The sequence below is a fragment of the Drosophila gunungcola genome, unplaced genomic scaffold (genome assembly GCF_025200985.1).
Source record: "Drosophila gunungcola strain Sukarami unplaced genomic scaffold, Dgunungcola_SK_2 000076F, whole genome shotgun sequence".
In the NCBI taxonomy this organism is placed as follows: domain Eukaryota; kingdom Metazoa; phylum Arthropoda; class Insecta; order Diptera; family Drosophilidae; genus Drosophila; species Drosophila gunungcola.
The window spans coordinates 59-25,363 of record NW_026453239.1 but is presented as its reverse complement, the minus strand read 5'-3'; the positions used below and the strand labels follow the sequence as shown (position 1 = coordinate 25,363).

At 42.8% G+C, this 25,305-nt stretch overlaps 4 protein-coding genes across 7 annotated transcripts; 1 reads left to right on the top strand and 3 right to left on the bottom strand.

Annotated features, from left to right (window-relative positions):
- The first annotated feature begins 883 nt into the window (after positions 1–883).
- Positions 884–20,379, top strand: LOC128264718 (monocarboxylate transporter 12). Of its 2 annotated transcripts, none has more exons than XM_053000360.1 (9): positions 884–902; positions 12,439–12,740; positions 13,973–14,092; positions 14,325–14,935; positions 15,312–15,506; positions 15,573–15,698; positions 18,814–19,144; positions 19,233–19,433; positions 19,785–20,379. In XM_053000360.1, exons 2-9 carry the CDS (start codon positions 12,599–12,601, stop codon positions 19,946–19,948), a joined length of 1,890 nt encoding a protein of 629 aa, XP_052856320.1. In that variant the 5' UTR covers positions 884–902; positions 12,439–12,598; the 3' UTR covers positions 19,949–20,379. The 2 variants fall into 2 exon arrangements, with proteins under 2 accessions (XP_052856320.1, XP_052856319.1); XM_053000359.1 differs by lacking the exon at positions 884–902 and adding an exon at positions 6,645–7,159.
- LOC128264721 (uncharacterized) lies at positions 2,278–5,812 on the bottom strand. 3 transcript variants are annotated; one of them, XR_008268759.1, is made up of 4 exons: positions 4,985–5,812; positions 4,595–4,921; positions 3,564–4,531; positions 2,278–2,811 (listed from the first exon to the last, which is right to left on the bottom strand). XR_008268759.1 is itself a non-coding variant. In XM_053000362.1 (3 exons), exons 1-3 carry the CDS (start codon positions 5,145–5,147, stop codon positions 4,152–4,154), a joined length of 870 nt encoding a protein of 289 aa, XP_052856322.1. In that variant the 5' UTR covers positions 5,148–5,812; the 3' UTR covers positions 3,335–4,151. The 3 variants fall into 3 exon arrangements, 2 of the variants coding, with proteins under 2 accessions (XP_052856322.1, XP_052856326.1); XM_053000362.1 differs by lacking the exon at positions 2,278–2,811 and having other exon boundaries at positions 3,335–4,531; XM_053000366.1 differs by lacking the exon at positions 2,278–2,811 and having other exon boundaries at positions 3,337–4,531; positions 4,981–5,111.
- LOC128264720 (fatty acyl-CoA reductase wat) lies at positions 16,438–18,452 on the bottom strand. The gene is given in 7 exon segments (XM_053000361.1): positions 16,438–16,619; positions 16,676–16,822; positions 16,880–17,418; positions 17,420–17,451; positions 17,587–17,696; positions 17,762–17,850; positions 17,903–18,452. Coding segments are annotated over 7 exon segments (1,554 nt in total). The 5' UTR covers positions 18,449–18,452; the 3' UTR covers positions 16,438–16,528.
- Positions 20,380–20,870: 491 nt separating the features above from the next.
- LOC128264678 (SET domain-containing protein SmydA-8) lies at positions 20,871–24,903 on the bottom strand (the record flags this gene model as incomplete). Its single annotated transcript, XM_053000305.1, has 2 exons — positions 20,871–21,470; positions 23,557–24,903. Coding segments are annotated over 2 exons (1,785 nt in total), but the record flags the coding sequence as incomplete, so codon positions are not given.
- Positions 24,904–25,305: the final 402 nt, after the last annotated feature.

Below are 25,305 nucleotides of genomic sequence, written 5' to 3'. Positions count from 1 at the left end.
TTAATTATTCTTGAAGAGATTATATGTTAATCCAAAGTACTTCACTTCTTATATCAGCCATTTTCTTTTTTTTTGTGATTTAATCCTTTTAATATCTCAGCTAAACTAACGCAACCAAGTATTTACAAACCTTTTTGTTTTGTTCTGGGAAGCACAACTTTTAATGGCCGCATTTCGCCCTTTTAATTAGGAAAAAAAAACGTTCGGATTACAGCGGCCAGCTGGTCATGAGTGAAATGCAGTCATTAATTGGGCATTCAGCTACTTTGCAGGGAGATGGGTGATTCAACAGGTGGCTTATGAGAGCACCGGCAACAAATGCTCGGGGTTGAGGAAGTCTAGCTTTCGGGATTAAATCCCAAACACATGTTATCGTGCGTGCAACGTGACTAAGGTAGGGTCCCCAAAAAATGGAGAAGGATGATGGGGGTGGGAAAGCTGCCCCGAAAAGCTGCAAAGCTCACAGACATCGGCGCTGCATTTGAAAATCGCCAAAAGCAAAGCTCCGTGGGGCAGAGTGTTTCGAGCCCGGCACTCAGGCGGTAGGTTGGCCTGAGTTCAATCCCGTCCGGCTCGGTGTGGTTCGGCAGACCGGCAGTCTGGCAGTCCGGCAGTCTGGCAGTCCGGCAGTCTGTTAACTGTTAACGGACAGCGGATGGCCATCCATTCGCTAATTACGGCTCGCTGGATTCCACGGCCAACCGATTCCCAAATAATTACGCGACAAAGTTCGATTTTCGACCGCTGCGGTTCTTATAGTCCTTTGCGGTGTAAGTGCCCCTATCCGTGTCCGTATCCGTATCGGTGACCGTATCAGTGTCCAAATCCGTACTGGTGTCCGTGACCGAAGGATCGACCGGTTGCAGCACGTGCCACGTGCCGGCTCATCGGAAAGTGCAAGGGTAAGTGGCAAAGTGCACAGTGGTGCCTAGCGAATACGAACCCAATTAATATGCCTTATTAAGGAATCTGAGCTTAAAAATCTGAATAATACAATGTACGTGCGTGATAAGACGGGGTTTGGCACAATTTGATCCCAAGGGATCCATTATTTTGATCTTTGCATATTATTTTCACCTAGAGTCCTACAAAACTAGCCCCTTAAACAGTTTAGATACATTTGAAATATAATGATAGGTTGGTTTCATTTTAAGCCTCCTAAATGCATCAACATTCAACTATGACTAGGATTAATTTTAACCTTTAGCCTTTGTTACCTATTATTTGGGCATAGCATCCCACCGCAAATGGGATGGTTACTTTTAGACCCCCGGGGATACTCCTAAAATGTAGTCCATTTGGGCATATTTTTCACATAATCCTTGTGTTGCCATCACTGCTCATGCATAACACATTGTAGCCGAGAACGTGAGAAAGCGAAGCCGGAGGGGAAAATTCAGGTGCATCGACATAACCACCTGTCACACACACATTCGCGGCACGTGCAGCGCATCCAGGTGGGCAAAAGGAGAAATTTGGGTGGGGGAAAGTGGGCCGAAGCAGAAGGAAGCCGGGAAGGAAGTGAAAGTAAAAGCGAAAGTACAGAGACAACGGCCAGGATAGCTTGTGAAAGTTTCACGGATGCTGTGCGCCACTTATGGCAACGGGACACTTTCAATGTCCTTTGATCACTCCCGATATACATATATAACATACATATGTGTATATATTAAGGAAGTACAGTCTCTCACACCGGCATTCCCATTTCCACACCGATGTTTTGAGTGTAAACTCGGCCGTTTTCGCTCGACAGCGCATGTCTTTCATCAGTCCGTGCATAATTAGCGAAAACTCACACGGGAGTGCCACAGCTGCGGTTGCATTATTAGCACTTAAAGCATAGATATTGGGTTTTGGGCTTAATAACCTCAGGCTTTCTAATTAAATTGATTTTAACCAACTTTAGCCATCAAGAACATTTTACATGTTTGGTATCATGTAAACAATTTAACATTTAATTTCGTCTTTGGCCTGGTTTAGGTGTTTAAACAAATATAAACAAATTTATAGTAACAAGTGTATTAAATAATATACATATTGTTAAATTAATAAAATTAGTCTTGAATATTCTGGGGTTACCTAATATTATTATAGCTTGTTGTGAAATGATCACTGCTACCAAGTTGACCCCCTCTGTAAATGGAGGTCCTTTTGGGCTCAGAGTGTTGGATTGCCTGCTTGCCAGAGTGTGTGCCTGTACATATCTGATTGTTGCAACCAAGAGGAGGGGCAGAAGCAGGAGCAGAAGGTCACACTCAACAGGTGGCTGTAAAGAGAAAACTGCCCCTTGGATCGACTTTCGTCCTGTCCAACGTTGCAATATTAATGCGGCCCAGCGCTTCTCACGAGTGCATGTTAAATAGCAGGCGGCAACAGAGCAAACGACCCGCCCAGATACTGTACTATAAAGTATATCCTATATATGCTAGGCTTTTGGGCACCCTTCTGACCCACCACCCCTACACGATTTCCTCGCGGCCTTTGCTCTTGGCATTTGCCTTTTTAACCAGTTCTCATAGTTGGCTTTTGGGCTGCGGCAGGGAAAATGGCAATGCGGCATGTTTTGCAAAAAAAAACGTGGAATAAAAAGTGAAATAACAAAATGGTTGCTGCAGACAATTTGCCGCTGATTGCCGAATGTCAATCTTGTTTTGTCAGCTAATTTGCATGCATATTCTCTAGCTGGCACATTATGCCTTTGCCATTGCTTTCCCCATTTTCCTCACTTTCCCTGGCAGCTCAATTTTCCGGCTTTTCGCCTGTTTGACGTTGACGTGCAGCGAAGATTCCAGCGTTTCCCTTTACCGTCAGCTGCAATTAAATCAATAGTTGGTACTAGGCCAGAAAGGCTTAATGCATATGAAAATCATTTTGATTTAAGAAATCAGCAATTATGGGACTTACAAAGCGTTCGGGTATATTGCTCAAATCTATTGAGATAATAAAAATATATGAAGCTTACTCAGGGAAATAAGATTAAGATGGGGAGTGAGTTTTTCAACCATATAAAAATGTATCAAAAATATATGCAAAATTCTAGTAAATCAATATTTTAAAGTTGTATTTTGAGTGCATTTTACTTTTGTTATAATAACTACATCATTTTTAACCTAAAGCTTATCAGATTCTAAACTAATAACATTCCATATGCAAGTATACTTTGGGAAATAATATAAACAAGATTAAGTGTGTTTTTAACAACATCATTTATCAAATAATCAAACTTGTATAGTTGTATTTTGATTGCATTTTACTCTGTAATATAAACAAACAAAAACGCTTTCCAGACAGGTATACGTAATACATATTTGCCATCACTGATCCCCAGTTATAAATGGTTGTTGAAATAATAAAAATGTAGTTTACTTTGGGAAATAAGATAATTCAAATTAAGTGTGTTCTTTACCAATATAGAAATGTATCAGAAATTATATACAAAGTTGACGTAAAAAACTTGTGTTTTCATTATTTACATCCCAAAGCTTATCAGATTATAAACTGAAAACCCTTCCCATATTTGTCATCACTGATCCCTTGGTATGTACATATAATGAGATAGTTACGGGAATGTTCCAGCGGAATGTAAAGCGATGATGACGCCAGTTGGGGATCGAGTTCCGTTTCGGATTGGGAAAGACGAGTGAATGCACCTATTAATGTACAATAAGCAAAAGGTGTTTGACACCGATAGGAGGTGGTCGCTTTTGGGATCATTGTCCATGAATCCGCGATTTGGAGGGATATATAACTAGTGTGCCAGCAAATGGAATATTTTATACATTTCCAGAGAGAGATTCGAACTGGGGGACTCAGCTTAGTATTTATTTGGCTACGGATCGGTGAGCTATTGACCGAGATTCGTGTAGATTCCGAGGCTTATCGCCAAGTCGGATCGTTGTCGTTGTCTTGGGTACACAGCAACAACAACAATAACCACGACACCAACGACAACAGTCCGTATTTTCGGGTCCTCCGTTTTCTGCCCGTAATCTTCGCACGCCGCCAACAATGAGCAATGAGAACAACAAGCAGCGGCGTAGGAATCGTCTGGAAGTGGGACCATAGCTGAGTCTTGAGGCGTAAAAATAGCTGGATGGGTTTAAAAATAACCGAAACGAAACTATCTGCATGCGGACTGTCCAGGAGCGCACTTAGGGCATCAAACTTCTCAGGGCCCCCAGCAGGGCCTCCAGCATGCTGGCCACTGACCACCCGGTCTCCTCGATCTGCGGCGGAGTCGGATCCCCGGCGATGGCCTCCCAGACATCGGCCAGGGAGGATCCGAAGGCGATCTGGATCAGGACATAGAGGGTGTGCAGCAAGGACAAGGCCAGCACCGCCTTTTTCATCAGACAGTAAAAGGACCGCGATTTCGGTTGTGGATCCTCAGGTGGCCCAGTTCCTTTTTCCACCAACTTGAGAATTACTGGCGGCTCATCGGGACCAGTTGCCACATCCACCAGATTTGACCGAGGTTTATCATCAGTAGACAGATATGGGCTTGTTAGATTAGGTTGGGATGCTACCATATCTAAAGAGGTGGATATATCTGTATTACTGAATACATATTTTATTCCTCCAGTTTTTTACTGACCTTTTTCAAAAGTGTGTGGTTCCACATCATCAGGTGTCAAAGGAACATCTATTGTCTGACAAGCGATGCTCACCAGAAGCATTCCGCTGCAAACATTTACGTCCAATTCAATGTCCTTGGCCTCCCACAAATCGAAATAGAAACTCCAGGGCGGAGTCTCATCCACCAGCATGGGCAGCTTCAATGTTAGCAGCCACTTGAAGAGCTGGGTAGGATTGCTCGGTACGCGAAAGGAGTAGTTCCATGGCTTCCTGAAGGTCTCTTCGCGCAGGCCCAGAGCGGACTGGTACCAGTTGTCCTGTTCATCAATTTGATTGATCTTCATTGCTTAGAAAAATATATATTTGTTTTAGAAAAAATAGAAGAAAGCTAAGCAGAAAACCAACCTACAAGTTCTGTCTAGTTTCAAATATGGGCAATTGAGTGACTGGGAAGTTTTTGAAGGCTGGCACCTGGGTAACGTGACCCAATCCCAATCGCTTGGAATTCCGGAACTCCTGCTCGGGCGCAAATTCGCTCCTTGCAGCCAGTTGAGCCTCCAGTAGCGCTCCATTTCCCCTGTCCCGGACTCCACTATCTTATCAATTGGAAATGGGGCGTGGCATGGCCACCCTCGGACTCACTATGCGGAATTGATTCCCAGTCCCGGTCCCGGTCCCGTTCCCGTTGTAGAAGGCGTTATCATTATACTCGGCATAATCGGCTATCAATATTGTCGCATTACGACAATCATAAATGACCAAGAGGTTTGGGGGTGGTAGTACGCCTGATATATAGGATCACGGGTTGGTCGACCAATTCATCTTTGATGACCGACCAACCAACCTGTGACCGATTGCCTTCAGTCTAGTCTTGGGGTCTTGTGTATATTTATAGCATTCAAAAGCACTATTTGCCCAGCAAATTATGCGATTAGTGCGAAGCGCGGTCAAGTCAGATTTCCAATGTTGATCAATGGACACTGCGACTGGTGTGACTCTTCACGCACAGTGCTCCGTAAACTAGTGGACCCCGTGAGTGGGGAAAGTTAAATACTCCGCTCCATTAAATTTGTACAGAGTATTAACAGTTCGTCGTAGGCCACAAATAGCTGCTTTATCGGTGACCTTCATTTTTCAGTAATTTTATGTGAAGTTAAAAAGACAAGGCGAGCTCTTTATTCGTTTATGGGTTGGTTGCAATAAATTGCATTGGTACCATAAGATTCATTGTTAAAGACTGAAAAAAATATACGATATTAATGATGAATAAGAAAGCATTTATTCAACAAATTCAAAGAATTGAAGGATATTTACGCTTTACCCACTTATACATTTTGAAACATACTCGAAAACATTAACTTGGCGACTTGGTCGAAGATGCACTCTTTAAAAAAATTCATTTTCAAAGGTAAGATTATTTTTAAGTTAAAGGTTAGGCAAAGCCTAAAAAAAATCAAATAAACCCTGAAGAAAGTTATCAAAAAAATAAATTCGACGCCGTTTTAAAAATATTTAATTTACAATCAAATCAATTCCCATGTTATAGTAGAAATATTAATAAACTGTTTCCTATAGGGTATCACAGTGCCCTGCATAGTCTATATAGTCAGTTCTATATAATTTGTTATGATTGTATTTTCTTTTTATGACCGTTGTGATTTCGTTTTACGCACAGTTCAACTCGAGCAAATTTGTTAATTAATATTTAACACTAAGCCCAGAAAGGCGTAAGCGTTCGAGAACCCCCCACCATCCCACCCCCGAAAACCCGTGTTATTTACCTGTGGACAACAATTGGAAATCAGACAAAAAAAAAGAAACCTGTACAAAAATTATAAATTGATAAGGTTTCTATAATTCAAAGCGGATTGAGTCCGATCACTTGGTAGCGCTCTCCCGCCCAAAGTTCTCCATTTACTCGAAGTGCAGTGCGCTCTCTTTTCCAGCGGGGTTGACCACTGATAAGGAAGAAGAGAGAGAGAGACAGAGAGCGGTCCCGGAGAGGAGCCGGAGCGGAGAGGAGCAGAGAGTGCTTTTCAGTTTTGGTGTTTGCTTTTTCTTTGCCGCCATTCCTTCTTCGCTCTTACACAGCTCGCATTTAATTTTATTTGGTCGCCTGCTAACAGCGACATCGGTTGCGTCTCGCCAAATAAGTACTAGCTAAAAGCAGGCTCCCGGAATCGAGAAATAAATCCCATAAAAAACACTGCAAGTTAAAGCCAACGACAAGAGCCGTGTCCGAGTTCGTTACTGTTACCAACGTTTAGTGCGACCAAAAATACATAAATCGCAAGGACACTTTAAGTGTGGCCAGTTGCCAGGGACCGTCATTACTTATACGCGTTCAACAATCGAGACTTGATCGATTTCATTCAGTTTTTTTTGAACACTCAACGCCTCATACGATTCTTAATCTCCTCGATTGGACAATTGCAACTGTAACGCGAAGAACACAAAGTGTCAACAAAGTCGTAAAAAGATTTGCACACTCTGGCAATAAAGTAAACACAAAGAACAAGAAATACAGCAACAGAGTAATTATCAAAGCAGGCGCACATAGCCCACATAGCCCACAACCCGAAAGGTAAGTCGACTGGATCAGATAAGGCGGTCTTAACTGTCGAATTACGTGCCGTAATGCTCCATGTCATAATCCCCATATCTGATCGAATCATCTCCCTGTTTTTTGTGGGTTTGCCCAAGGAGCTAAATGCAGTCGCCCTGGAAACAGAGCAAAACAAAAACGGAGAAACCGTCCAAATATCGAGAATGCACTTTCGGTCGAAACTATTTTTAAACGGATTTGTTTCTTTATTTTCGGTTTTTTTTGTTTTGTTTTATTTAGTGTGCGTGTAGTCACAGAACGTGGGAGAGGAAAAGAGCGAAAGTGCATTCGTTACCCATCTCCTTTATATGCTTTACAGGTGGCCATGATCGATATTGATAGCTTCCGATATTGTTATTGACTGAATCCAACGGTTTAAGCCTATGCTGACAAGATTGTTGAGAATGATTGATGGAGATCAGGGGGAAATGTTATGTTTAATTTATGTAACTTAGCAAAGGAGTTGCAATAAGAAGAGGATGGACTCCGTTTACTTTTAAATATTTCAGTTATTAAATAATTTAGTTATCAAAACGTAGATGTTAATAAATTATGTGAAATAGTGCTGTATGATAGGGAAATAACCACTGAAGTTGACACTGAAATAAGGCATTAGAAAAATTTACTACATATTTTCTATAAACTATCTACAGAAATAAATTGTCAACAAAATGTAGGAAACAAAGGGAAGGAATTAAAGAAATTCAATGAAAACGAGTCCAGGCTCCAATCAAAAGCTTTTATTCGTTCCCACCGGAATTTCCATCCAATTTAATCCATACGCAGCCCGTAGAATCCGGTTAGTGGGTCAGCTCCCTGACCAGGTTCAACAGCCTGGTCAGGTGGATCTGATTGATGGGAGGTCGAGGAGCTTGAGGGACTAGGCAGGCAGGGATTCCGACTGGGAAGTGCACACAAAGTAAGTCCAAGGCCAAGGCAATTAAGAATCCGTGACCGCAAAAGCTGAAATTCATTTAGTGCCAAGCAAAGTGAATTAATTTCATAATAAACAAAGTGCGAATGACCGCTGCTCGGACAGTTTTCCAGCTGAGATGCAGTTTGAACCGGGCAAGGATATTCGAAACATAAATCTGAAAAGACAAAGGCTGGTGGGAATATAAGTAAGCCATCCTCATCCTCGTCATTAAAAAGTTAAGAACTGGAATATGGATGATTAAATACGCGTGAATCACTCGCTTTTCGCTTGCATGTCACATGCAAGTGTTCTCTATCACCTTTGGCATCGTTTCTTTTATTTGGCAAGTCGCATTTGTTTGTTTTTCTGCTGGTGGGGTTCAACGACATTTGTTAGCCACCAAAACGCTGCAATCTTGCCGAGCACCACCGAACAAAAACAATAACAAAACCACCCAAAACAATGCCCCACACACTAAGAAAATTTGACTACTTCAGTATAGTACTTAAAGGTTTTATAGTTAAAATAAGAGCTGATAAAACATTTTAATCTTCTTATCTATTATATATTTTTTTATAAAACTATAATTTTAATTTTGTTTCAAATTTAATATTTTATCAATTTAAAAGTTAACCTTTTTGTTTATTTTTTTGTTAAAAATTTCTATTTCATTCATTAATATCCTCACGCTATAAATACAGACTTATACTTATTGAGTTAGTCACAATGTTAAATTTAATAATTTAGATAATGTATGGCTTACAATTAGATTTAATAAAAAAAAAAGTTTATAAAATTATTTTTCCACAAAATAATTTACAATTATAATAAAAATAATTATCTTAAAGTTTGCAGAAATTCGCTTACTTTAGAAATAAACTGAAAAATCAATGTTTTAATGTTTTGAAACAAACAAAACCTTGGTTTTAGGTGATTAACGCTTTTAGGAAATATACAAATTGTTGTTCAGTGTACTCACGTAATCGAACAGTTCGTGTTGCTTATGCTATTTCGGTTTTATTTTGCTGCTGCTGATATTGCATTTTACTTACTGCGCACATTTTGTCACATTTTTGGGGCTATCACTCGGCTTTCGCTCTCATAATGCAGATGGGTCAAGGGCAAAGTCTCCGTGTAGTGACCTCAATCCGACGACTGAGTGCATCCAGTCCGACTGTTATCGCATTTTGAGGAGGGGTTCATACGTTGCAAGGCGAAAGTGCAAGATAAACAAATGGATGAGAGGACTGGGGGTCACATATGGTGGAATCGGGCAGTAAATACCCGATTACGATCCAGTTAGCAACCAGTTCGTAACGGATTTTCAAAAGTTCTAAAGCAACAAATAACAGATACGAAAATATCTATAACTTGGATGAATATATATACAAAAATCATTTAAATTGAACGTGTTTTTAATTGAGTTTAAAATCCCTAAATTAGTCATTATTTTACCAATCATATTAAGTATGCCACTTAATAATGACCTGTAAGCAAATTAATATCAATAAAAAATTTCACAGCAATTATAATTGTGAACATTTCAGAAAAGATTAAATGAAAATAATATTACCTCATAATTAGTTTTAATTACTAAGAAAGTTAAAAATTAAAAGTACATTAAAATGTACTTTATGGGCATTGTATAAAACCACTAAGCAGTAAAAAATATAATATTATTATTTGTAATTAATTTATAAGGATTTGCTATGAGAAGAGTCTTTAAGCGCCGAACGAGATTATAATCTAAAAACTATTGTTGTTTTCAACATTCATACTCGCTGAAATCAAAGTCGAATTAGTTCTTTGTTAGACAAGATGAGTGGGCGGGTTTTCGATAATATGTTTCGTGTGGACCGCAAATTTTCTTAAGTCAGTGCCGCCAACGCTGCGTATGCGCAATCTCTTTGTCGGCGATTAAAAGAATCGTTTCGAGACGATCTCCTGAATGTCATGGTCAATATTTGGCCCAACTGTGTATACTGTGTGATAATGCCGAATTCCTTGAGGTTCGGGAGGTAAAAGTTTGGCGACAATTGTTGCTCTCATTTTGCGTTGATTTGATTTGATTTGTTTTGTTTTAATTGTTTCTGATTGCACAAAAGAGCGACGCCGACGGATGAATCATGCCGTATAAGTTGGAGATGCTGGTGATGCGTTTCCTGTTGTTTTAGTACGAGCATATATACTGCTTGTAAATATATAGTAACGCCCCCACCACGACGCCCATGCGCCGATTGTTCGACTCTAATCAATTTTAGGTTGAGTTTTAGCTTTTGTTCATGCCCGGTTTCATTGTAATGTGTGTGTATATCAAGTACTTTCTGATATGGCTTTGGAAAAAGTAAAATAGCATTTGTTTTTGTTCAGACTAGGGGAAATAGATCACCGCCTCTACCCTCTACCCCCTTCCCCCTTCCATCTTCCCCCCTTCCGTCCACATCTGGTTTATCACGTCACACTTATCTGTGGCATTGTTGCAACTTTTACGCTTTGTTTTCAGTTCACGCGGCAATAACAACGATGATTGAGCAGGCGGCACTTCTGGAGATACAAGTGCATATAGGTTATATATTCTGTATTCTACATTCGGTTTGCCATATCTATTTGGGGGCTGCAGCTGAGGAGGCGAGAACAAAACAGCAAATCATAATAAACGAAAGTAATTCGCACCTTGGCCATCGATTAGATTTGTCTGAAGTGGCTCAAAGTCTTAACTAATTTATAAAATCTCAACCGAGCCAAACTGATTTCATATCTGAAAAATATATTAATCTAGATATATGTATTTAATAAGGCTTTTTTAATTTTTCAAACCCATTTTAAGCTTTAGTTTTAAAATTCATTTTTGGTTAAACTAAAAATATATATATTTCAGATATTAGTGGAATTTTGATTGCCATCAGAAAATATTAACTTGGTGTTATAAATGGCTGGCTTGTTACTTAACGATGTTTTCTAATTTCAAATTTCATAGAAACTTAAAGAAAATCATATTGAAAATAATTAAACAACTTAAGGGACTAGCAAACTTTTTATTTATTTTTATTTTTGCATCCTAGCTTTACGAGTAATTAACATCTTAGTTTATTGTGCTTGTCACGTCTATGACGTCTAAAAATAATACTAATTAAAATATCTTTTTCGAGCAATAACGATTTTTTTATCTGATTATTGTTTATTCGTACATTAAAACATCTTAACTTTGTTTAACGTATGCATTGGTTGTAAAAAATGCCACCAGCTTTAAAATAGTTATTAAAAGTGTTTAAGTAAATACAAACTAACAACTGTTAGAAGGTAGCTAAGTGGCTTAATAAAACCGTCTTCAAATTCACTAAAACTGTTTAGAGTTTTACATTAAGATTGTAATTTGTGACATGTTCGCGAATTCTTCGCCGCATAAACGAGAGTTCTTTTTAAGCTGATCGCTGGGGGTCCAAATGGCAAGGAGCTCCAAAGTCGGGTGTTTTTTTAAGCTGCTGCGCCTGATAAGCCACGGCCCAAGTGCTAAAATATTATATATTTATAATACCTCTCCGATCACCCCCCTTTGCTTCATGTCCAATGTCGTCGGACAATGGAAATATAAGCGGAATCTGCCAAATAACCGTGATGATTGGATTTATGCTAATGATCTGGGGGCGGACCACTGAGTGGGCGGGGTCAGGAGGTGACTGACAGCCTGATAACTGCTTTGATTTGGATTGAATCGCTTTAACTGTATAGATTTGCCTCTTATAGTTGGCATAGTTCCCATTAAATGGGGTTCTATATTTAATTTATTCAACTATGCAAGTTTTATAACGCCCTGTGTTTTCCCTATGTTTTATTTGTTACAAACACCGTCTGTGCCTAATCATCAGTGCAATTTTTCACGTAATTGTGAAATAAAATATATTATTTTAATTAATGTGCAAAAGGTATCACTAGTAAAGGGGAGCAAAATTACCGAGGAATTACTGGGAAGTATATAATTGAAATGGGCTTGAAAAAACTACTTCGCTACAATTTATTTTTTTTTAATATATGAACAATTACTGCCAAATAATTTCATAAAGTTTTGAAAAACCTGAGCTCCCCCGTCCGTTTCATTGTACAGTTCAAAAGGTAAATGTTTATATAGAAACCAATCTGTTTTAATTGTTTTCTGAGCAGGTTCAATGTATTTTGGCTGAGCTTCGCTGATAAGCAGGGCAGACACACTAGCAACAACAACTACAACAACAACTTGGGGAACACAACAGCAACATCCCCTTCATCACGTGTTTTCAATATTTCAAAGCTGACATGTATGACTAGCCTCTAATTGCCACCCAATTCCCAATCGTTTTCGTTTCAGTTGGCGCAACATGAGCCGCAGGCTTTAGGGAGAATATTCAGCAGTAGCAGCAGCAGGTGCAGCATCCAGCACCCATCATTCAGCAACCGAAGAGGTCAAGGTTCATTTGGGAACCTGAGCAATAAGTAATTGGCCAATTGCCCAGGGCAATACCAACAACATGGTTCACGGACCGCCGGCACGCAGAAAATCCCAGCAGCAGCATGAACCCTGCGAAATGGATCTCGAGCGACAGCCCACTCCGCCGGACGGCGGATGGGGATGGGTGGTGGTCTTCGGCTCCTTCATGATACACATAGTCAGTAAGTAAAACATTTACACGTATTTAATATCGAGGAATTCCCTTAAATAAGTATTAAGGGCCTACACAGATTGTAAAAGCATTTTTTGTTCGATTAAGGCAATTATGAAGAAGGCTGTAAAAAAAGTATTGCCTATTTTAGTGATTCTTACAATTGTTTCTATATAGTTTCAAGCCCATCCGAGTTTTGTGTTAAAGACTCCTTTTGAACTAAAATCCTTATTAGAAATGCTTTGAAACATTTATTAAAGAATTTATTTATATTATCAAAGAATTTCTTAAAACCAATAACAAAACATAGACAGTTTGTAAAAGAATATGTGGTTCGTTTAAGGAAATTATTAAGGAGGTTGTATAGTCTATTAAAGTCTACCATAGAATTAAAGCCTTTAATGGAACTGCTTTAAAATACTCTCTATAAATATAACAATTTAGAAAGATAGGCATTTTATCCACGGGGAACTCAGCAGTTATTTTCCCGACCGAAGGAACATGTATACTCGTTAAGGGTCTCGTAATTGAAACGAATGTGCCCTTGGTGTTTACGCCGGGGGAGGACTTGACAAAATGGTGTTGGGTAACTCTGGCATGCCACCTTTACGACTGCCGTAAATAAAATCCATCAGCCTTCGACTGACCCGGCAACCGAAGTGGTTGGGGAATGGGAATACAAGTTAGTAGCTATTTTGTGGATTTTCGGGGATCGTAAATACTTTAAGCACTAATCGCCCAATCGCTGCAAATCAGAGTGTGCAGCCGGGATAGATTGGGTGCGGTGACTTATCGGCAAGGTCCAGTCCCCTGATCCCTGATACTGATACCGTGATACCCGATATGGCGCTGCTGATTTTCGCGAAGGAGAAGTGTGGAGGTGGAGTACAGTCGCCACTTGAGCCGTACAACTATCAATTGGATGATAATTGTGGCCAAGTGTGTGCCGATAATCTTATCGCGCTCAGGCTGTAATTGCCATGCCACGGAAATAGTTGCCGTTCGATGTGGTGGGCCGGGGGATTTGGCAGACTGGTGGGGGATCCTGATAAAATTGGGAGCCGTAATTAATTGCCCAACTAAACTGATTTATGGCCTGTCAAGGAGCCGAGCGATCGCTAACCAGTTTGATCGAACGAATTCCGCTTTGGGCCTTGCAGCTTTTGAAATAAGTGGCCGACTTTGAGGCGTCTTATTCATATTCATAGTGGCACCTAATCCCATATCTTTTCTCATCCGCAGCCGATGGCATGACCTACTCCTTTGGCATCTTCTACAATGAGTTCCTGGAATATTTCAACGAGGGCAAAGGTTACACGGCCTGGATTGCCTCCATTATGGTGGGCGTAACCTTCTCTTCAGGTGAGTGGATTCTATAGAATTTGGCGGTGGGTTCCACAACATCCTTTCCTGAAATTGTAGAAATTGTAGTTTGATTTTTTTGAAGTGATATATTTGAGTTAAGAAAGAAATTACAAATGGACCCTTTTTTTTTTATTCATCACTCTCAAGATTATGTTGAATTCAGGGCATAGCTTACGTAAGGATTGCAGTATTTCGTGATTTAGTTAGTAATCTCATTCGGTTCCTGCAGGACCCATCAGTTCGTCCTTCGTCAATCGATATGGTTGTCGGGCGGTGACCATAGCGGGTGCCATCCTGGCCGCCAGCTGCATCATCGTGAGCATGTTTGCCCAGAACGTACTCACGCTGATCATCACGATTGGGTTTGGAACGGGCCTGGGCTTCGGGCTCATCTATTTGCCGGCCATTGTGAGTGTGACGCAGTACTTCGAGGCCCGGAGGTCCCTGGCCACGGGAATAGCGGTCTGCGGCTCCGGATTCGGCACCTTCGTGTTTGCCCCGCTGACGGAGTACCTTATCGGCAATTATGGGTGGCGCGGAGCGATGCTGATCATCGGTGGCATTGTGCTCAACTGCATCATTTTCGGGGCGATGTTCCGGCCGCTGGAGCTGGAGGCACCGCCACAGAACACACCGCCCAACACGCCCAGCACTCCGAAGCTGGGCAAGAAGTCGGCCATCATCGACCAGAACACCACGCCGGCGGAACTGGAGCCCCTGAAGATCCTGCCGAAGGACCAGTACCTGCAGCTGCCCCAGCGCACCGATACTCCGATTTCCGGAGGAGGAGGTGCCCTCTGCCGATCGAATAGTGTGGGCCACAACCTTAAGCCCAGTTTGGTGAGTATTTATTTATTCATTTATTTTCATTTATTTGCTTTATTATATAGTTACCTATAAGTTATAATGCTTTCACTGCATTCGTAAAATAATATCTTATATCTTAGTGATGGAAAAGTGTAGAAAATAAACAAAATTGAGAAGTTATTAGTTTGAAGATTATATTTATTCACTGCACTTAATAATTTATTTAATTTTGTATTTATAAATGTATGTACTTTAATACAAATTTGGAAAAAACAGATTTAAATCAATCTAAACTCATGTCTTGCAGTATAGTGTATTTGTGTTTAATTTCTATTGAATATAGGACGACAACTCGAACTCAAAATTTGCAACATAGTGTATTGATGTTTTCATTTCTATTGACCAACAGAACAACAATTTGAATGGCGCACTCAATGGGCAGACAGTCACTTTGGTGACCCCACCGCAGGCGGTGGCGAAGAGCACCAGCAACGACGACATCGCCCGCAAGTGCCACAGCCAGCTGCAGTTGACTCCTCTGAGGGATGCCCATCGGGAGCGGAGTGCCAGTGGCACCATGTACCGCCCAGATGCCCTCTATCAGGTGAGCTGCCCGTCACCCAGGCGATGTGAGTTCGGCAATTAATTAATGTATGTGCATTGTTTACAGGGATCGCTGCACAACCTGCCCGACTATGTGAGTTCCAGGAACGATTTAAACCGCTCCATGTCCGGATCTGGGGTGATCAAGCGGTACGGATCACTCCGCCAGAGCAACAATGTGTCACAGAGTACGGTGAGTTGCTAGAAATGAATTAAATGAAGTCAGGTCTTATACAAATACGAAATATAATTTGAATTTCTTTATGCTGTTGATGCCAAATAATTTGGAAAAAGTAAACATAGTTTATTTTACTAGGTTGATAATAAGACTCACCAAGTGTGTTCTAAAATAAACCGCAGTAATTATTTTCCATAGGTAAAGATGGGCTGATCAGCTGTTAAACTAAGTTTGCATACAATTTTCAGTATTTCTCCAATGGGATGAAACGAAATAGGCTTTAACCCATGGGATGGAATGCTTTGGTAAAATATAAAAATGTGTGGATCAGGATCTAGAGATCTGAACAAAATCATGCCAAAGGATAAGGGAGCACACCACATGGGTCAAATGGTGGAATGGCCTTGGGACTTAATATCAATCTTTTCTTGCGGCCAGAGTAGTCCCTCAAGTGGTCAAAAGCTCCAGGAGGATTGCTTTCAGCCAGCCCTTCCAGGTGGTGTCCCCGGCGATCACGGCCAAATAGACCAACATCTCCAGGGTAAAGCAGAAATTCAGTAGGAAAATGAGCACAGAGGTGGGTCGCAGGCGCAGACGGAGGCGCTGGCCCCGGCCCTGGATCGATTCAAGATTCCTCTTCCAGAATGGCAATCGTGCATATTTGCACTTTTGCTCGAGATCTGGAGATTGGCTTGATGGATAATTTGACTATAACTATGACTATGACTTTGAGTTAAAATTCAATTCAACCTGATCAAAATATGGAGACTGTTTGCTATTTTCGAATTAACTTAAATTTAAATGCCACTTGTTACAAACAAAATATATTATCAAGACAGAGCAATTTATAAGAGCTGCGACGAATAGCTCGTCCAGAGCCATCGCATCAGTTTGTAGAGCAGGAAGAGGCGAAACAACCGGTAGAGGATAACCTTCCTGAAAGAGTTTGCTTTTCGTATTTCAATTGTTCAAACAGGAGAAGTCAAACTTACGTCCTTAAGATGATCTTGGAACGTTTAAGAGTGCTGGGATCTTCGCGTAGCAAGTGCGTTCGGATGCTGAGTAGCATTTCTCCGCAGCACTGGATCACCAGGCCATGGATGTCCGGATGATTGAAGGCATCCAAATTGAACGGAGTGCTGGAATTGATAGAGTTGGGGATAAAACTGAATTTGCAATGAGAAGTGCCAACCCACCCCGCGTGCTCCTTGGACAGCAAGTCCATGTCGGTGACTCCGGGACTGTCGTAGTTGTTGAACATGAAGGGCTGCATCACCTCCAGCGTCTGGTAGGCCTTGCGGACCGCACTCATCAGCACGGGCTTCTGTCCGCAGAGCCGCAGCAGCAGATCAATTGTCGCGGCGGGCAGGATCTGCTTGGTGAAGACCAAGAGCTGGTAAACCCACCTCCGGTCCGTGTAGTGGCATCCCGGTATCATCAGGTTCTTCCCAAAGGCCACGTCCCGCCACAAGTCCAGCGTGTCCATCTGCTCGGCGATCTGGGTGAAGGTGTGCGGCAGATGGGTGCAGGATGAGGACAGGTAGACTGGCAGCTCGTCCGGAGGACCCCGCTGGTAGATCTCCGATCCCCGCTTCGTGTAGCACAGCATGCTCTTGATGCCGATGTCCTGTGGCGTGATGTCCAGCCGGATGTCCTTGCCCAGGTAGACGGTCTTCAGTATGCCGGCGCCCACCAAAGCGAACAAGCCCATGGCGCCCATCAAGGAAGGCGAAAAAACCAGGCGACGGATCGTCAACCGCAAAAAGAACTGAAAGGTGGTTTATAAATCTGGGACATAAACACCACTATACCCAGAAAAAATTTTTCCCTAAATACATATGATAGGCTGATCTTTAAGGCTAAAAATTAAGGAAATTTGTTTTCTGAGAGTACCCTTGATTACCTATTGACGGACGGTACACGATCAGCGGCAGGCGATGGCGGTAGTCGTTCACCAGGGACTCTGCCAGGTTTTTGGTGAACGTGTACGTGTTGGGAAAGCCCACGATCAGCCTGGCATGAGCAAACGAAATAACATTATATGGAATCGTCCAAGAAGACATACTAGTAAAAACTACTTTCTTGTGAGGGCATTGAGCATCCCATCGTCAGCGACTTCCTCCAGCAAACGCAGGCACAATCGCCAGTCCATCGGCGAGGAGTAGTACTGCAGGAATCAATTAGCGTCACAGAGTTAGGAAACAAAACCACCAACCCACCTTGGGCTCCACCCGCTTCAAATAGGGATTACTATAGAAAGTTGACACATGGACAAAGGCCCTCAGATTGGGCAGACCCTCGGCAAACTTGAGGGCCTCCAAGGTGCCGCCGACATTCAGGCGCAGGGCAACCCGGAGTGGCTCATCGAAACGCACCGTGGCGGCACAGTGGTAGACCAGGGAAACGCCCCTCATGCGCTCCCGCATTGCTGGATCGATGCCCAGTCCCGGGAGGGAGACGTCTCCCGGCACGGCCACCACTTTGTCCAGCTCCTGCGGCTTCTCGGCGACCAGCACATGGAAGACGGTGGCCTGGCGCAGTCGGAGGAGCCTCTGGTCCGCCGTCATTTGCCTGCGCGGCCGCAGCAGGACGTAGATGCGACGCACGTGGCAGGAGCGCAGCAGTTTCTCGATCAGCGCCTTGCCCACCACACCCGATCCCCCCGTCACGAATATCTCGCTGTCCTCGAAGAACTCCTCCATTGATCCCGTGTATCGCCGCCGACCAGAGCCCACTGAGCACTGGCACCCGACTCTTGCGGTCATGCGCCTTAACGCAGCCGGTGGCTTGGCATCACGCATAATAATTAACGCTGTTATTTGATTAACATGAGCCGCAAACGCACCATTACATTTCCATGCTAATTTCGGCCTGGGTTGCCGTAGTCGTCGACGTTAAGACCTTAAAGACAATGACCGCAAATTACATTGCATTGCATTGCATCGCTGGATAGTGATACATATTCAGATGCGTAACTAATTAATTTCGGGATGAGGGTTTAATGGTATATGTTCTTTAAGAAACATAAGTTTATTAATACTGTTTATAATTAGTATGTCTATTATAAGCTAAGTACAAGCTAGTGTATTTTCCAGAAAACTCTGCTCATGACCCACTTTCCGCCTTTCAGGAGGAGACCAAATGCTGTGGCTGCATCACCTGCTCCAAGGAGACCCGCGACACGTTCGCCGAGATGATGAACTTCTCGCTGCTCAAGGACGTGATTTTCGTGATCTTCTCCGTGTCCAATTTCTGCACGAGCATCGGCTTCAACGTTCCGTACCTCTATGTGGCCGCCTACGCGGACACCCTGGGCATTTCCAAGACGGATGCCAGCTACCTGATCGCCATCATTGGCGGGGCCAACACGTTGGGCCGCATAATCCTGGGCTACATATCGGACAAGCCGTGGGTCAACCGCCTGCTGGTCTACAACGTCTGCCTCACCGCCTGCGGAGTGTGTAAGTATATGGGGTGTTGTGGTTGTGGATGTGGTGTAACTACTCCAGGCAATCGCTCTAATCCTGTCTTGGCGTTCCGTTTGATTAGCCACTGCCATGGTGCCGCTGTGCCATGACTACAAATCGCTGGCCGTTTACTGCATCGCCTTCGGCTTCACGATCGGTGCCTACGTCGGTCTCACCTCGGTCATCCTTGTGGATCTGCTGGGACTGGACAAGCTGACCAATGCCTTCGGCCTGCTGCTGCTTTTCCAGGGCATCGCCAGCTTTATTGGTCCGCCTATCGGAGGTGAGTGCCGCTACAAGGTTCTAGTTTTACGTTTTCACGACCGTGAGACCATTTTCAATTTACTTAATTATTTGTTTACCCCCAGTCTTGATCACTTATTAAATAATGCCAATACAATTAGTTTCAATTTGCTATTTAAGGACTAGATTTTAATAGAATCAAAGAGAAAAACCCATAGGTTTTATAAAGAGAAAATATAAATGATAATAAATATAAAGCCAAATATTTATTTTAACTATTCCATTTTGTATCAGTGTAGTTGTATTGTCTTCCAACTAAACTTAATAAGCTGTCAAGCAGTGAGGCAATTGGTTACATGGATGCACTACATCTTTGACTTTTCCTGCGCAGGTTGGATGTACGATTTGACGGACTCGTATGCGCCGGCCTTCCTGATGGCGGGACTAATGATCGCCATCAGCGGAGTGGTGATGTTCGCCATTCCGCCGCTGCAGCGACTTCAGGCCCGGAGGTCGGAGCAGAAGCACCACACGGAGCACCTAGCCCTAAGTTAGTCAACCCACTTCATCTTACACCCCCCTCCTTGTGTGCGTTTGTTCATATTTTTTTTTTATTTTTTTTTCTATTGTAACTATAAATCTAGATATATACTGATGCACACGACACTTGGATAGATGTAGATTAAGACTTGTATGCATGTGTGTATGCCTTAGCTAGAGCATATCCGATTATTTATGTATAGGCAACTACCTCTGACCCCTGAGCTCTGAACCCCTGAACCCCTGAACCCTGACCCGAAACTCCATTCCCCATGAAAGCCTCCATTGCAAATGCATGCAAATGTATACACCTATATGTACGTATATCCATACACAAATTGTACTAGAGAAATTATTGTTATTCTATTATGACTGTATGCCTGTGTGCGTGTGTCTGTCTGTGTATACGCCATTAAAGAAAGCTTTTGTACAACAACAACAAGAAACCAGAATCGATTTACTTAAATCCACATGTGGGTATAAAAAACAAGAAATGTGACAAGCAAAAGTAACTAAGTAGAGGTAAGTCAAGGCAGGTTTTTGGGAGGCTGCATTAAATTAACACAACAGTATAGGCAACATTTTCATAGGATTTGTGTCTTAGTTGAATGCAGACAATAGATTTTAAAATCAAAATGTAAGATCTCTAGATCAAGATAGTAAATAATAGATGTATTTTTGCAGCGCTTGTTTATGTGCTTGCATATCGTTTGCAATATAGATAATGTTCAGGTTCTCGACAAGAGATTGCTAGCCAAAATAATTTCAAAAACAAATGAGAGCCCAGAATTTGTATCGTAGCAATTTTCAACTTGTTGGTCAATCGCAGGCCGGCGATCTCTGTGGCTGGTTGGCTCCTCATATTTATTGGCTAAGTGGGGCAGTGGCGTTTCCAAGAAGGGGTCTTGTGACGCGAATCCGAAAAAAACAGCTTGAATAAAGAGTCATAGTTCGGTGTTTATTTGGTTTCTTAAGTGATTATGAATAAAATAGCAACAATAGCACACACTTACTGTCTCAAAAATAAAAACAACACTCACTCATTCACACAGAAACAAAAAAAAAACAACGTTATTCACATTTTTCGGGAGAATATCCTTCACTGGATCTCCCCGGTGATCAGCTTCTTCAGGGTGCACTCCCCGGCGCCCAGTTTGTGGAGTATGGCCAGGACCTCCTCGCGGTAGCGATCCATGTGGCCCATCTCCTCCGGCGAGTACTCCTCGCGGTCGAAGCGCGTCATCCGCCAGATCACGTTCAACTTGGCCTCGATCAGCACGTAGTTGGAGGACGGACAGAAGCGCGGACACAGCTCGTTGATGAAGTGGATCATGTCCTGGACGCTGCACGAGTTGATCCGGTTGTTGATGGTGTTAAGCGCGAAGTCCTGGTACTTGGCCATCTTCGCGTGCGGGAAGACGTTCTCGCAGGTGATGCACCGCCAGTCGGGCTGCAAGGTGCGGGTCTGGACGGGAATCACCAGGCCACGGCAGCCCTGTTCCCGGCAGAAAAGCGCCGACAAATAGGTTCCGTTCTCCTGCAAAAATAGACACAACGGATCAGTGGAATCGGAAGAATCCGTCGAATTCGGAGAATTTGGAGAATTTGGAGAATGGCAACTCAATGGCCGCCTCTGTCAATTCACGGCGATCAGTTCATTCCACTTCCAATCGGAATCGAAAACGAAATTCAAATTAAAATTGAAATTGAAATTAGCATTCGCTGTGTCATGCTCATGGGAAATTTCAAGGGGGATGTGTGTTAGTAGAACCTGGAGCATTGGTTGCCCCCTTTTTTAAAAGCACTCAAAACTCTTTGTAGATGGTTTGGTAATAGCGATACTTTAAAGTATTTACTTTATGACAGGGGAAACTATAAAGAATAGTACTGAAAATGTGGAAATGTATACTAAAAACACGAACATTATAAAATAAGAATTTTACTTTGCTAAAATATGGTTTGGTTAAATCTTTATATTTATTTAATAGGTGGGGACAATATATAGAAGAATATTAGCTAAAATATAGTACTGTTTTACTTTAACAATGGGTATGTATACCCAATGAATAATAAAAGAGTAATTGCAATTGTACAAATCTATGGCTTATGATTTTCCCTTCAACTTTCGTAAGTAAGAGGTGAAGCTTAAACACTTTCCAAAAACCATATAAAAACCAGCCAAAAGAGTGTGTGTTTGGTACCATATTCCATATTTTGTTGCAACCACCCCCCCTTTTAGCCACTTAGTGGGTCCCCTTTTGCCCCCCTTTTGGGTGCGCCCCTGGGCCCTGGTCCCTGGTTGATGCAAATCATAGAACTAATTTAATTAGGGAACGCATTTGTGTCAGGTGGCCTGGCCAACGACCACTGGCGACGCTAAAAGGCCATTATTCAACTCATCCCAGAGCGGTTGAAGAGCGGCCACATAAATAGATATGGCCGGATATGTGGATCGTATATGTATATAGTATATACACTATACTGTCATACATACAGCCCTACACACCCGCAGTCGAAGAGCGCCGTTGACATCGGCAAAAGATGGCCAAGAAATTTCGTTGAAATTCAAGTGAAATGTTTTTCAAAATTTCAATAATTGCTTCTTGTTTTGGGGCCAACAGATTGCGAGAGTCTCACGGCATTTCATTTTTCATTTGCTCGGCATGGAGTTGTGTATCTAGCGGATACACATAAGTAAAAAAGGAATTCAAGTTTCATAGGGAAAGGGGAAAGTTCTCTTAAAACTGAAGACTTTTCAATTATATTCTACAATGCGAACGGAAAATAAAATCTAGAAACAAAACAAAACACTCTTCACGCTCCATTAAAACTTTTCGAAACGAACTCAGTCAAGTCAAGTCATCAGCAATAATGTATAATTAAATCCAACTAAAGCTTTTACTAAAAATATTTAGTGAGAACGTTATTCAGTAAATATAGAATTCAAAATGTAGAGCCCATCAAAGCTCTTGCTGAATACATCAGCAAACAGCTTTATTCTAGGATAAGTTGGTAATCGAGGTCAAATAAGTGATATTACTGAAATTATCTATGAAGAACTTAATTATTGAATAAGTTCTTAAATAAGGGTTCCATTATGAAAAGTATTGCAAATAATTTAAGAACCTTTGGATTATAATTTACGGTTCCATTAAATATCAGTAACGAGGTAAATTTATGTAAATAACTTTGAAAATTAGTTTTTGCGTAAGTTCAAAGATAATGATATAAGCAATAAGTAAAAAAAAATATTCCATTATGAAGAATAAAGTAAATAACTTTAAAACCTTTGGATTGTCATTTAAGGTACAACTGAATATGTACATCAGTAATGAGGTAAAATTGTAAGAGTATTTTATGGGAATTTTGATAACTAATTATTGAGTAAATTCTAAAATAAAGTTTCATTATGAAGACTAATGAAAATAAGTGAAAAACCTTTGAATTATTTTTTAAGGTCTTATTGAAGGTTCGACTGAAAACATCAGTGTTGAGGTTAAATTGTAAGCATATTTTGGAGATCAATTAGTTAAAATTCTAATTTTGGTTTGATTGGTCCTTCAACAAAACCCCGTGGACAGTCTCCGATTTCCGGTAATCCCAACGGCTACCGCCCTACTCACAGTGTTGTCGTGGCAGCGGGCGCAGTCGCAGGCAAAGTGCTTGGTCATCTTAAGGAAGATGTTCCGGGTGAGATTGCCCCAGAGGATCTTGGTGTAGGTGGTGGTGATCTCGCCGCCTCGGGGAATGTCCCTGGCGGCCCGCACCACCGCCAGTCGTCCGTTCTCGAAGTAGTGACTGGCATTGGGGGTGCACTCGTGGTTCATGATCGCCGTCAGCGGGAACAGGCCGCGCAGCAGCGTCTCATGGCCGCCGGTGCGGCAGGGTGCCTCGAAGGCGTTCGTGTTCAGCACGCCCACAATGCGGAACAGCTGGTCCATGAACACGCGGTCCGTGGTGGGGAAGTTGCGGAAGCACTGCGCCGCCTTGATGATCTCGCGCCTGTAGGCCCGCTCGGCATTGGCCTGCATGGCGTCTACCAGGTGCCGCTGCTCCTTGCCCAGGTGGAAGACGCGCACCGCTGTGAGGATGCGCAGCGAGAGGGGGTTCACCTGCTCCTGCTCCCCCTCCGCATCGGCGTCCATGGGCTGCCAGCGGCGGAAGTGCTCACACTCGGCCTGGTGCTCCTCCGAGTCCGCACAGGACTCACAGACGGGCAGGGTGCAGCGGTGGCGGCACAGGAAGCCCTTCTGGGGCAGCGTTTCGTGGCAGCAGATGCAGCTGCTCAGCTGGCCCTTCCGGGCCGTCGGCCCCGTGACCAGGGCCCGCTCCTGGAAGATCAGCTCGCCGGCGGCTATGTCCCTGGTGGCGAACACCCCGCGCCCAGCCACCTTGGAGGAGCTGATGGTCCAGTTGGGCTGCTCCTGCCGCAGATCCCCCAAATGGGCGTCTATCAGCTGCGCCAGCTGCTCCGGCGTGGTGTTGCGACAGGGCGCCATGTGGGCACCCAGGGCGGCCAGAGTGGTGTCTCCTGCTCCCCGGGGGGAGGGGGGATCCGGATCTGGATTGGACATTGCCACTGCAATGTGTAGACGGAAGCGGTCACGGATATGGATACGGATACGGCGAACCAACGCGACGCGCGGCAACTCAGCGAGTGAAGATGTCTTCGCGCAGCCGAGCGGTCTCTGCGGGAATAGCTGCGATGTGGCGACAGCGACGACAGCAGCAGCAACATGAGCAGCAGCAGCAGCAACAGCAGCAACAGCAACACGCGGCACAACAGCAACACCCCGCGCAACAGCAACAACTGACTGCTGACAGTGGAACAAACCCACCAAAGCAGCGACGCTTATGACGTGGACACGCCGACGCCCTCGGAGAGCATTAGACACAACTAAAAAAATAAAAAAAAAACACAAATTAGAGGCAGCCAAGGCAGGGGGGCGAGGGGGGCAGGGACCGGGAATTGGGGGGCACCACGACAACGACAACAGTCAAATATGATTTTTTCCAAGGCACACGCACACTGAAAACATACACTCGCCGGCCTGTTCCCAATTTCGAAATCAAACCAAAACACTTCCAGAAAAGATTTTGAGAAATAAAAAATCATAAAATAGTCAATAAAATGTTTAAAATTAATATTAAAATTAATATTAATAATATTAATTACAGCTAAAACCATTCATTGGATAAGTTATAGGATAAGTAAGTAATTGTTCCCAATTTCGCAATAAAAAAATCATTTCCCCCAAAGCAAAGATCATGGAAAACTAGCAACTGAAGACATTTTGAAAATAATAATTTTGTTTAAAATCTATCTAAAACAATTCTTCCAAAAAGAAAGGTTTTTAAAAAATTGAAAAAGT

Coding starts and splice junctions, on each gene's coding strand:
- LOC128264721 (XM_053000362.1), bottom strand. CDS start 5,147: ATGGAGCGCTACTGGAGGCTCAACTGGCTGCAAGGAGCGAATTTGCGC. Junction 4,922..4,984: donor TTTGAAACTAGACAGAACTT/GTAGGTTGGTTT, acceptor TATTTTTCTAAG/CAATGAAGATCAATCAAATT. Junction 4,532..4,594: donor ACCACACACTTTTGAAAAAG/GTCAGTAAAAAA, acceptor CCACCTCTTTAG/ATATGGTAGCATCCCAACCT.
- LOC128264718 (XM_053000360.1), top strand. CDS start 12,599: ATGGTTCACGGACCGCCGGCACGCAGAAAATCCCAGCAGCAGCATGAA. Junction 15,699..18,813: donor ACAATGTGTCACAGAGTACG/GTGAGTTGCTAG, acceptor TCCGCCTTTCAG/GAGGAGACCAAATGCTGTGG. Junction 19,434..19,784: donor TATTGGTCCGCCTATCGGAG/GTGAGTGCCGCT, acceptor TTTCCTGCGCAG/GTTGGATGTACGATTTGACG.